The 13,852-nt window shown below is 40.0% G+C and overlaps 1 protein-coding gene across 2 annotated transcripts in view; it reads right to left on the bottom strand.

Annotated features, from left to right (window-relative positions):
• necab2 (N-terminal EF-hand calcium binding protein 2) overlaps positions 1-13,852 on the bottom strand; it is a 136,038-nt gene that overhangs the window by 89,740 nt on the left and 32,446 nt on the right. For both annotated transcript variants that reach the window (XM_005449398.3, XM_005449397.3), the window contains exons 3-5: positions 8,528-8,636; positions 5,190-5,215; positions 4,854-4,951 (exon numbers count right to left, since the gene is read on the bottom strand). In XM_005449398.3, coding sequence (XP_005449455.1) covers positions 4,854-4,951; positions 5,190-5,215; positions 8,528-8,636 — 233 coding nt within the window. The remainder of the gene's footprint in view (positions 1-4,853; positions 4,952-5,189; positions 5,216-8,527; positions 8,637-13,852) is intronic.

A 13,852-nucleotide genomic window follows, 5' to 3' on the forward strand; every position in this document is an offset into this window, starting at 1 on the left:
TTAAACTATATCACTTAAACAATACAGGTGGCTACTGTGTTCACGTCTGACACTTCCATAGTCTAAATCACTCTGTTGTTGCCAGATAAATGTGAAATACATTTTACTGACTGAATATTCTTGGTGATAAATAGCCTACAAATGTAATTGATCGATCTATGAGCTGAAATTCAAACAAGTGTAAAAGAGACTTAGCAGTACTAGAATCAAACATCACCAGCTCAACACACGCAGCGTTTGTGCTGCTGTAACTTTTCAGCTAAACAAGTTCCACATATAAAATGTATTACTTCAGAAAAAAATGTATATGACACCTAAAGTGCACTACAAATAAAATATGCAGTGAAAACATGGCAGATCGGGCTGATTTTAAACCAAAACTGAACATAACATGCACCAGACCAGGTCACATGTTAAACACAATCACCATGGTGATCAAACCTGGTGCAAGAACTACCTTCGTAACACAGAAAATATGGACTTAAGGCTCATACCATTAATCTAAAACAGGCACAAATATTTCTATTACTATTATATATGTAATTTAAGCTTTTTACAATGCATAAAAAAAGTCCCTGAAATGTGTATGGAATAAACATTAACAGCTAGCATACAGAAAACATCATGCAGTTTAATCATCTTTTGAGCTGCTCGAGTTATCTTACCATCTACGGATCATTATGCCTTTTGAATAACTGCTCTTTTCTCCTTTGTGGATTAGCAGGGAAATTACACTTAATACCTGGGCTGATTTGATGTGAGGTCAGAAGTGATTTCATTTTATAAATCAATACTAATTACTTTGTGATCAGCTCATTCACAGAAACTTGGCAGTCTCTTAAGACGGGCAGCAGTGACTGTTTCCATTAACTGACAGTCGTAGTGATGAAGTCTACATGTGACACGTGAATGAAAAGATCACATCTGCATGAATTATCAATGTATTGCTTGTCCCTAAGGGAGAAAGACTGGGAGGATGAGTCTCACACACACACACACACACGCACACGCACACACTCGCACACACATACACACACACACACACGCACACACACGCACACACTCGCACACACATACACACACACGCACACACACACACATACACACACACGCACACACACACACTCGCACACACATACACACGGGGTATCACTCTATCCAGCTGTCATTTGCAGCTGTCGATACCAAACTTTTTCTAAGGGGACACATATTCAGGTGATTTATATCTTTGCGTAAAGAATACGGCCTATAAAATTATACAGATAATGCACTGAGCACTGTAACGTGATTTAGCCTCCACTCTAATATTACTTATCTTATGCTCCGTTGCAAAGACTTGGGAAGGCTTTTACACCACAGCAGAGCCAATACTGCCGGAGTATAAATTTCAGCTGAATAATGAGCTGAGATCCATTTTATTCTTACTGCGAACCGCCCTCAGGTGCCAAACAAGTGCTTTAAAGTACAGTGCATGGGTAAGTACAAAGCCTACCTCCGCACTTATTTTTTTTCTCTGTGTCTATATTCATTGAGGTAGATTGAGAGCTAATCAATTCTCAGTGGGCTCTAAAAGGCCAAGACTCAGGCTACGGCCCTCTGCTCAAAGTAATATCACGCTCTGTCTTCTAGCCCTGCCCTCTCCACCTCCTCACATCTGCATAGACTTACTCCAGGTTTCACGTGGATGTTGGCTTTTTTATCTAAAATAAAAATAAAAATAAAACAGTCTGCTGGGTGTTTGAATTACACTACAAGTGCAGGAGGAAATGATGAAATGAAGAGCTGGAGCTGGTTTTACAAGCTTCAGCTGAAAAACGCTGTATACAGTATGCCGCTATCACTACCACACTTACAGGCTCTTATCCCTACTTGTGGGCTAGCACTCAGACAGTGCACTCAGACATTTACTGAGGACCTGATAAACTGCTGCTGAAACCAGAACTGACTTGGTATGAAGCATTTAAAGTGTTGCTCAAATGATGTGAAGTGAGATCGGACTCGTGCAGGCGTTGGATAAAATTACATTTGACCTTTTTTTGAATGCTTGAGAATGCCAAACACAAAACCAGTTCAAGGGTTTCCCTATAAAGTTGCTGAAAGACAATCTTTTACAACTCTGGGTGTTAAAGAGTTTCCACATATATTTTCAACCCTGCCTCACAAATGTTGCATAAAAAAATGAATGCCAAATTAGATTGCACAGTGTTAAAGCCTCATACGTTGTAAGATGTTGTAAAAGATGTTGGACACTTCGAATTTTATGCCATATGAGCCTCAGAAAGTATTTTTCTCATGATAATGTCTGTAGATTCACAACTTCTTGCAGTTATTGAATGTCATTTAAAGGATTCTTGACACAAAAAATGAATGACAAATCTATGAGAATTTATCCAATTTCATTTGAGCAAATGAAACAAAAGGTACTCTGTATAACAATAGCTACAATTCCTCATCTGTGAGTGCACTACTGTTGCTAAACCCTCAAATTAAAATTGACAGTCTGCACTTTAAGCCAGTGTTCATAATATACCTTATCCTGAAATATTATGACAAAAAAGCTAAAAGAAAGAACAATGTCCAAAAATATGCAAATCTAATTCTACTGCACGTCCCACATGTCTGGTTCTAGAAAAATCCTTCTGGTTGGCTTGTTTGTTTCACACTGTGCCAAAAATTATTAACACAACCTCACATTAGTTTGACAAAAAAAGAGCTGATTTTGAGAAAAACAAAGAGTGAACTGAGAGGCAGAGAAAACAGAGGGGGCTGCAACAAAAAATATATAAATAAATGAACGTCTGAGTGACAGCTGCAGCCTCCACATTGCTTTTAAACAACAAAACATTGGCCTCCAATTTCCATTTCTCTCTCTGCAGCAAAGCATGCAGTAGCTTTGCCATTAAAAAGACATGCACATACACACACACTCAGAATGTCCATTAATTTTTAAGTTGTCAGCAGCGTCTGAGCTTCAGTTTGGCTACTCAACTCCTTGAGCTGGTCAACTCCCTACACAGCACTGTTGGAGCTTTACTACCCGCTAAAGGCAATCTAATGGTATCAGAGAGTGAATAGACTGAAAGTGTATACATGTATATGTCTGCATGCATGTGCGTGCATTACAGTGGAGAGGAGAGTTAACTTGAGGTTGAAAAGAAGAGTGAACACAAGCGACACAGCAGTAAAACATGAGACAGACTCCACTGATTGATTAAACAATGGCTGCTCATTAGAGAGAAACTAGCCTGTGGGAAGAAGGGAAACGTGTGTGTGTGTGTGTGTGTGTGTGTGTGTGTGTGTGTGTGTGTGTGTGTGTGTGTGTGTGTGTGTGTGTGTTTGTTCGGGGTTGCTGAATGGCCCGCAGCTGAAAGAAAGATAAAGACTGCTGGTGGATAGAGATATAAACTCACACGCACACACATGCTAATGCATGCACACACACACACAAGCAGAACCCACGGACATGGATGAGACTGGAGCTTTGGACCAGCTGCTATATATAGTGCATGGGTGAATCTAGGATAACGCATTACTGTTCTCTAGCTGCCATGCAGACACACACACACACACTCAAAGATGCACACAATCTAAACCGGTTGACTGCGAAACCAGTAGCTCTGTACAAGAAGAACTTGACATACCATTATTTTGACACACTTCACAACACACACATACACACACACACACAGAATAAGGCATACAGAGCACATCAAACAAACAAATACACACACATCGATTTTCAACCAATCAATAATCAATATGCACTGCCTTACATTTAAATGGTCATATGAAAACACGCAGCTTCCACCCTTGGAAAAAGCGCACTTATCAGACAGTTTTTCAGGCACAGAAGACTTGTGTGTTCATCTTCTGATATCTGTCAGCCATTGTTTGTCTGCTACAACACAACCCAAGGAAGCTCCAGCTGCTGCACTCAGGTTTCAAATTCTATAATTGCAAGAACACACTGCTTGGCAATAGTGTAAGATGAGGCCGGGTTGTAAGCCTGCACTTAACACATTTAATGACGCATGTGATTGTTGTTTGCATGAGTCATATCAACTTTGCACTCGCCACCCCTACTCGAGAGATTTTGGGAAACAAATTTATTTTAATCCAGAGCTGTGCTGTTCCAGAGGTAAGTAAAACTCATTTAAAAATCATATATTAACTTATAATTTAACTATAATAAAAATTAAGCAGTGGAGCCTTTTTCACAGTTACACAGCATTTTTCCTTTATTTGTTCACATAGGATTAGTAGTAGTCACTTATTTATCAATTTTACACTGTTTTTTTTATTTACCTTCCTACAAGGCTAAAGCCTTTCATGGGCTTCATGTCACAGAAAAAACACAAACACTGTGGTTTTGTACTCTTGTTGTGATTTAGTGACATTGAATACAGATTTGAACATTCATTCAAAAGGTTCTTTCAGTTCAACTTGCATGTTGTCACTGCAATATTGTCACTACCCACCATGCAGCCCTCTTTTTGACACTGACACACACACACACACACACACACACACACACACACACACACACACACACACACACACACACACACACACACACTTTCATGTCTTAGTGAGGACATCTCATTGACATAATGCTTTCCCTAGCCACTTACCCTAACCATCAGAAATGAATGCCTAACCCTCAACCTAAACCTAACCATAACCTAGTTGTAACCCTGACACTAAAACCACATTTTGAGCCTCAAAAATGCCTTCAAACTCAAGGGGATGGGCATTTTGTCCCCATAAGTGACTGCTGTCCTCACAAAAATGTCTAAATTTGTACACACACACAACCACACACACACACACACACACACACACACACCTCTTACCCGTTTGGTGAAGTCCATGGCTTTGAGGATGGAAAGGTTGAGCGTTTCCAGAGAAGCCAGAACTCCCTCATAATCTCCCATGTGCTTAGCAAAGTAGTCTGTTACACACACACACACACACACACACATAAATGCACACACAGTTTGTAGAGTCATAAAATCATTTGCAGTGGTTAGCCCAAAGTAGCTGATTTAATATCATATATTTAAAAAAATATTTTGCATTTCAACAGGCAAGTATTTTTAATAATGGATAAGAGAGGAAATGAGGGCAGTGGCAGGGAAGTAAGTGCGTGCGTGTGTGTGTGTGTGAGTGTGTGTCAGCAGTCTACTTACCGCAGAGTTCCTTAGTGTCAACATTACTATCACAGCATAGCAAAGGAGCAGAAGAAGGAAAGAAAGGAAAGGGAGATAGGAAGAAAGGAAAAGAATGGAGAAGAGCAGGGTCAGAAACAGAGGAAAGTTGTCTTGCATGCAGTCACACATACAAAAAGAGCTTGGCAAGCAGAGAGTGATCTAACAAGACTGTGGCAGGAGTCTGAATCAATCCACCGCCATCATTCACGCTCCGTTCACTGCGTGGGGACTCATTTGGCAATGAATTCTTCACTGCTTCAAAGAAGACTTTCGCTGTTGACTGACCAGGAGAGAAAAGAGAACACGGGAGGAGAAGTGGGGTGGGACAGAAAAAGGATGGAAGAAAGGTGGAAATGAAGGAAGAAGGACGATCCATCCAAAAGATGGATGAGATGCAAGTGATGACGGATGAACTGTGGCTTAGTGGAGGAGATAGGCAGAAACACTCCATCTGTCCATCTCTTCGTTGTGATAATAAATCACTGCTCAGTAAGTCCACAAACATAATGAGAAACGAAGTGTTAAAAACAGTAAAAAAAAATGTAATTTGAATATTTAAAACAGCATACGTTCTGTTGATCCTTGTTCAGCAGCCTCATTTAATAGGCTCTGCTTTATTTTATTAAGTATTTGCACACAGTATTTCTGCCAGGATGAATCCTGATCCTTCGCTGTGACAGATGGGCTTTAATAATGGCAACCAAAAATCGGGTTTTACCCAACAATAAATGCATTTTCATGTTTGCGCACAGCATATGCAGCTTAAACAGAATTTAGGGATGTCTGTGTACTGAGTGTTATAAAGTTGTTCCAACATTTTTGCTGTTTAAAACGAAACGACAGATTGTTTACTATCCAAATGCTAGTTCCAGATGCAGGGTGTGTTTTCAAAGACAGAGTAAACCAGTAATTATGTTGTTCTCCGCAAGTGATGCAGCCGCCTATTGAGTTAGTAATGAATTTCACTGTACTCGAGATTCCACCTTATTAAGTGCCAGTTTGTTTTTAGATTTTACAACATCCACTGAAGACGTGAAGACAATGAAATGCGCTGAGATGAGGCTGTGCATATTAAAGGTTAACTCCATCAGCTGTACAAGTTCAGTTTTATTAAGAGGTGTTCTGATCTAATAGTTTGAAACCTGTATCAAAAGGTTTTTAGGACATCTGCACCAACTTTGGCCATTCCCTTTTAGGGATGTTTAGGGGATATTTGCCTATAAAAGACTTGTTAGTACTTATTTTAACTGAACATTAATATGCAGAAAATTATGCTTTTGGTCATTTGGATTTGTCATGACACTGTTTGTCAAGCAGAGCTTCCTCCAGTTTCCAATACGTGACTAAGTCACTTCCTAGTTTGTGAAATAAATTGCTGAAAATATAATGAAAACAAAGAAAAATACTAAATTTAATATAGCATGCTTTGTGTTTGAGACCATCCAAGATGTTTGTAAAACACAGTATAATTCTGTTACTTAGCGCTGATTAAATGTAGTCATCCAATCTTAGCTGATAAATTAAGACTCCACTTACTCTTTTCCAAATTTGGTAACGTCTGACACCAAATAAACAGCATGGTGGTGGCTGAAACAGTAAAGCTTTGATTATACTCTGCTGTGGACACGGACCACGATAGTCGAGTTATTCCTGTTATACTTCTTTGAAGTGTGATTGAAGTCCCCGGCCTGGGGCACATGTGCAGTTGGTGCACCAAAAATTGGCAGGATGTCCACCCTCGCACTCACCATCTGATGATGAAACTGTACTGCATGTGTGTAAATGCAGATAAATAGAAATATGTTTTTGTAATAATGATCAGAGTAACTCCAGATTTCTTCAAGTGCTTTTGAACAAACCGAACAACTCAATTACTCTGATGCGCAGGTGAGTGTCTCCCTGCATTTTGTGCAATTATGTTCTAAAAAAAGACCGCAAGAGTTTTCGTTCTGCCTCGTCGGTTCACGGGGAAAAAGCAAGTGAAACTGACTGAGACTTGTGCAGGGAAGATTTGAAGCCTGAAAGTGCAGGAGAAGGGGAATGAGTGACAGATGGAGAGAGGATGAAGAGGGAGAGCGTTGATGAGTTGAGTGATAGAAGGATGAAAGCTTGAAGAGCATGACAGAAAGCTCAGAAAACAGCCTGATAGTGAAGAAGGATGAAGAGAAATGGGAAGAGACCAAAAGAGTGACAGAGGAAGACGAACGGCTGGAGGCAGGACAGCGCTCAGTCTCTCCTTTGCATCCATCAACATCTTGCTTCACACAGGAAATGCTTACAGAGTTTCTCCTTTTATTCGGACCAATCAATAACGCTATCCGCTGTCACATGATGATGCTAAGGCCTGGCATGCAACCACCAAATCTACTTAACCCTAATGAGTAGAGGATTTCTGAGTGCATTCTCTGCAGCAAGTAAGATTGATAAAGTGAGCCCATATCCAAGTGGCAATGTCACTGACGTCAAAGAGACGGTGGGCTGTTGCTTGGACCACTTACTGCGCTGATGTAAAAAACCTGAGCTGGGTGGAGGATTTATATATTAAACCTAATTCAATTCTACAAAAACGATAAAGGTCAGCTTTTGTTCTGCCTGGTTTCATTTTATTTGAGGCCCCGCAGGATTGGGAGGTCGTGTAAATTAACAGAGCTAGACTTCTGATTACTCAGATCCCACTGTGTCAGCACGCTTCTTCTGAGCTGACTGGCTGATTATGAAGGGTCAATAAATTGATTCAATGAGAATCAAAATAAAACATCTTGGGAGTAGCTGTAAAGAGGTTAATGTCTAGAGGAGAGAGAGGAAGAGAAGGGGAAAGATGTAAAAACAGGTAACAATGGCTTTCCTCAGTTTTTATGCTTCTTTCATCATTCTCTCGCTCGCTGCGTCCCCTTCATGTCTGCTCCTCTTTCTTTTTCTCTTTTATTATTTTGGCATTTTTATATTTAAAAGTGTCATTTGATGCAAAGGACTCTGGTCCAAAAGGGTCTGCATAAAAGGAGCTTTCAAAGGTGGATGTGACATTTCCTCACTGCAGGCTAAGTTATATACATCCTACCTAAGCATGCACACACAGCCACACATAAGAAAAAGCAGAACTGATGTGGTGCAGCAGGAAAGCACTCACGTGCATCTCATGGACTTTCATAATTGATGGCGCGGTGGGATCAAAAACAAAAAACATGGCCAAGTGAGCACGAAAACACGCACACACATGTAAATTTACTGTGTTCATTTGTATTTCATGCCGCTATGGATGCACGGTGCATGCTACAGGCAAACACGCACACGGACAGGCGTGCAGTAATGGTGCCGACCTGGTGTTATCAGAGTCAATGGTGTGAAATAGCTTCTCCAGCTCCTCTTCATTCAGCGTGCCATCTGAGAAGAATGCTTGGAACTCATCCAGAGACAGCTTCCCGTCATCTGCAGGAAGTACGACACCATCAAAGCTATGAGGACATTTATTTGTAATTACAAAAACAGTGTTAAATAATAATAAGAGGACGTGTCAGATTAAATAAGCATATAAACTGCAGCCTGTCTGCTGCTTCTAAAGAGGATGAAGGGAGATAAAGTGACATTACTGGTCATTACTGCAACCTGCTACAGCTCTGAACTACAATACTGCATAATAATACCTTCATCCCACCTAATCTCTTTATAACAACATTTGTTCCTGATGGCATCTGGAGAGTTTAAATAGTTCCAAGTTATACGGATTAAATTTTAGTGAAGACATTTGGTTTTTTTTGTCCTGGGATTGACATGTTGCAGCACTGGGGATGACGGAGGTAGCCAGTCACTTGATTGAGAGGATGCTTTGGTCCAGAGTGAAAAATCCCAGCTTATTACTCACCCTGAGGTTAATTTGTCCTGATTAAGTGGATCCTGGGGCATTTTTCTTTAGTGCGATGAAGTGAATAGGGTTTTCCTTTTTATATAAATCTGCACCACTGTTAATATAAATATCATCCCCCAGTGTCTTAGCATGACATTTAACTTTTGATTGTTTTCAGTCTTGCCGTTGCTCTTATTCACAAAGCAGAGCCTAAAAGCCACCATCTGTAAATTCTGACTCAGAGCTTATCTCTGTGACAATAAGCTGAAGCTGGTGGAGATGGTTTTTGTTCAGCTGATAACCATCTCCAAAATCAAACCACTGGTCTCCTCTGCTGACCTGGAGATAGTCATTCAGTCGTTTTTTTCAGTACTTCAGCCCCAGTCAAACTCTTCATCAGATCTTTAACTTGTACTCAAAACAGTCAAAAACAGTCCTGTGTCTGCCCTTTGAAAAATGAAATCACTGCTTGATAATTACTCTGATATTGTTAACCCAACAGTATCAGTTATCTGTGAATCAACAGCTGTTTAATACCTGTTTGGTTTGCCGTACTGACATCCACACTCATACATCCTTGGCATGATGACTGCCTTCAGTCCTTTCACAAGCTGCTGTTAAATCAATCCAGCATGCACTTCAGTCTGCTAAAAACCTTCAGATGAATCCTTGCTGTCTGTCTGTGTTGCACTTTGGTAAGCACACAATGGCGATTATGTTATATTATGTTTCAAAACCCCAAGGCCTTTTGGGGCTGCACTGATAACCAAAGCACTCAACAATACTGGATTTCTAGTTTTCTTATATAACATCCAATAAAACAAAGTCTAGAAGAAAAAATATGGATAACTTTTGACTCCCGGTCTTTGTAATATTCTGACTAGATGTAAAATTGAAGGATTTAATTTTCTATCCACAAAAACTGTCATGTTTTTGTAACGATTTATCCCCAGGTAAGCCTAGAGCATCGATTGTTAGCAAAAGAAATAGCTTTATATTCAGTTTTGCAAAGATTTGTTAAAAAAAATTGACAGGAGCATGACTAAGGATGCTCAAGATTTCTGAATTTTAACGAATCCATCCAGTTATCCATCCATCCTCTGCCCCAAGGCATCCTCTTGGTTGCACAATTACCTATGAGGCATCAACTTCTGCCACTTTTATCCCCACCACTTGGTATTATTAGCACCTAATCTACTGTTTGTACAGTAGATTAGATGCTACTGTACAAACAAGAATAGCATAAAAAGCGACGGACTGCTACAGTCATCAAAAAGTTCTGTGTGAGAATGTTTCAAAAATGAAATAAAACTTTGATCCAGCGCAACTTAGTAAAATTAGCTGTAAGTGTTGTTTCAACCAGAAGTTGAAATTTATTTAGTTAGTAGGGAATGGTTATTCATGGCATTGGCTCTATTCTGTCTTTGCTTGCTAGTCCTGTATTCCTGACTGTCTCAGCACATGATGCATAGCTATATCAAATATTAATTCCCTTGCCCTCTAAGTGTGTTTGTCCTTGAGTGTGGCTGACTGGATACAGCAGGTTGAGCCACGGGACCACTGCGGAGTACTGGGAAAGCTCAGGGACAGGAGGACTGCAGCCTTATAAAGGGTTGAATTCAAATGTGCTGCTCTTGGCTCTTAAGTCTGCTTCGTCTATTCCCCTTTGCTATTTCTCAGTTTCATGATTAGGGAAGTATGTGTTTATGAATTTCTTATTTTAAATCAAGATGCATCTATTCTTTATTCCCTACTTCATTCTTCTGCCGCTACTTTTCTTTGGTTTCTTTTTTTGGCCCTCTTCCACTCCGGCACAGTCAGTTGCACTCCCTGTTAGTCTGTTTTGAGAACCATATGCAGTCTTTTCTTCTGAGTGGTGGTCAAAACTCGAGCCTGTTTCAAACTGTCAAAAAACTCTGCAGCAACTTACACTCTTTCTGGCCCATCTCATGCCTCCTTATGCTTTTCTCCCCATTAAGTCTCTCCATATCTTTCAGCCCTCCTTTTTTCCAGATCCTTGTTAGTGCAACAAAGTAGCCGTTGCCTCTCAGATGTTCTTCCATGTCCATTTCTGCTGCACAAAATGATTGTGAGTAAGAAACGCCTTCACAAATAGCCTTCTTTTGGTGACGCTTGGCATAACCTTTCCACGACAGAAGGCGTGTTTGTTTGAGGCGAACTTCTAAAATGCCACTTCTTGTGTTCATAGTCCCACTCTCCCTGTCCACCAGGGCTCAACTGTGAATTTAGACTCTGTGGTCATGACTATTTCTAACCTGGCCTTCTCTGGTGCAGCAGTGAAGCAGCACAGAAAGCACTGGTGTTTAATTCAGCAGTGACCCAATTTACAGCCAGCTAGCCCACTTAGGAATTCTCCAGTAACACACCGCTCAAGCAAAGCAGATAGTGTGCTAACCCTATTTTCAAAAGCATGAAATACTCCCAAATTACACAGCTAACAAAAAAGCCTACAGCTTCTCTGATTCCTGGCTTATACTGTACCACTGTCAAAGACCCAGATGTGCCTTTTTTGTGTGTTTCACAATAGTCTCTCACACGTGTAACCACTTCCTTGGTCTCCGTTGAGAGTTTAATTTTTTGTATTCCACTAACAGGAAAGTCAAGCACCACAGTCAGCTGCTAAACAGCATCCATGGATCATTTTAGCTGACTCTTGATGCTGCAGTTCACCCAGCAAACCCCACTATAAATAATGTACAACCCTGACATCCACTCGCCTCCAAAACCAAGGCAGTCAGCAACAGACGGGTTGATGCAACAGCCAACAGCATTCTGTCTCAACTGCAGATTGGCACAATTTAATGAAATTGCCCATATTTTACGTTCAAATGGTCAACAGAGACAAATCATCCTGATGCAAAGGAAATTACCCAGACTCAGAAAAGTATTCTGAAACAGCAGGGAGGAGATACGGTAAAGGCAAGACATCACTGCGAAACCAAAGTTTGAGTAATTCTTGGATGTGAAATAAATTGTTTTTCCAAAGTGCGCGCACACACACACACACACACACACACACACACACACACACACACACACACACACACACACACAAACACACAGTGTGAATGTGCTCTTAAAACTCCCTCAAGACATTTACTTTTATTACAGGGAGAGAAAGGCCAGGAAAATAAATGTCTGTCATCTTTATAGAGTTCTTAAAGTGCATGAGCTGCAAAATACAGTTCGTTAGTTTTCTGTGTAGCTTGAAGTTTTCCCTTTTTTTTGTTTTTAGCTTTTATTAGGTCAGTTACACTGCTGTGCAAAACTGTTGAGCCACCACTCATTTACATTTTGCTGGAAAATGGGAAATACATGCCATTCAACATCTTTCACTTACTTTGTTCTCCAGTACTGCTTTAACAATTTTACAAACTGGTCTCTGGGGTGGCCAATCCATGACTGATGGTGTTCTACTGTTTGTTTCTTTATATCCAGGTATTCCTTTACTGCAATGCTGTGTTTGAGATTATTGACACACTGAAAAAATTAAGCATCAGATCCTTTCCAGATGGCACTGTATGGAGGATTAAAATCAGACAATATTGCCTTCATAACAATGAAATCCATCCAATCCAAAAAAAAAAAAAACCATTACAAATTTGTTCTTCTTCTTAGATGCCTTTTTATGCTTTAGTGGCTTAACAAACATACAAGGATTGGACTGTAAGTGACTGAAAAAGCCAACATCCAAAGAAAAACTTCAGAAAGCAAACAGTGGTCTTATTGGATAAGACCACTTTTAAAAGAATAAAAAAAATTCTGGCTCCTTGGAAGCAAAATGCAAAGAAATGAAGGGTAGGATAAGACCTTTATCGACTGTATGACCTTTCCTAGCTAGGAATTTCATATTCTCAGAAAGATTTTTCCACTACTGGAACAAACTTACTCAAGTATTCCACGTTAATCAACATTTGGACAGGGAGGACATAATTTGCCAACTTTATTGGACATTCAAGACCATTACTGGAGGATGTTTCTTCCAGGTTCTCATAAATCTATAACATTTAGTGACATCATATTACTTTTGTAGAACATCCACCAGGATAAAGGAGCTTGCCTTTATAGTCCAAGAATGTTCCCGGTCATTGTGGTGGCATCATCTTTCTGGATGTTTCAGCAACAATTTGAAGATAGGTTTTACAAGATATCTTGGCTGAAGACTCACAAACCTTGCCATATAATAACAATGAAAAAAACAATGAATGTTTCATTTTGGTTATTTTATGGTCATGTTGCAACACTGCATAGATAACTTCCGGGATAGACGGGTCATAAGATCTCATTACTCAAGCTGCACAGACTTGTGTTTGGGAGTGAAATTTCAATATGTTAATTAAGTACCAAGGTCCTGTACATTAGCAATACAGCATGTTGTGTTAGTGCAAAATTAATTTAAAAAGGCTTCAAATTGCATTCAAAAAGCACTCAAGGGAATATGGCAAACATTGTCTAAGCTGCAGTGGGTGGCTTTATATGTAGGTGGACCCAACTTTCCCTGGGAAGTGTGTGATAGTATACACGAACAAATGTAAATGAGGGAAACAGTGCCTAGTATAGAAATACTGCAAGTCCAGCACCAATATAAAATACACATCAACACACAAGTTTCCTGGGGGGCAATTAAAGAACGAACACACTAATTGGCAAAAGGCCTTAGACATAGCTGAAGACTCTAGAAATACTAGCCAGAGCAAACTTAATTCTTGGAGCAAATTCACAGCAATAACATAACGATGCTTGAAGGTATAGCAAGTCTCTCCAGTAACATTAGAATCAT

The sequence above is a fragment of the Oreochromis niloticus genome, linkage group LG7, assembly GCF_001858045.2.
Source record: "Oreochromis niloticus isolate F11D_XX linkage group LG7, O_niloticus_UMD_NMBU, whole genome shotgun sequence".
NCBI lineage: Eukaryota > Metazoa > Chordata > Actinopteri > Cichliformes > Cichlidae > Oreochromis > Oreochromis niloticus.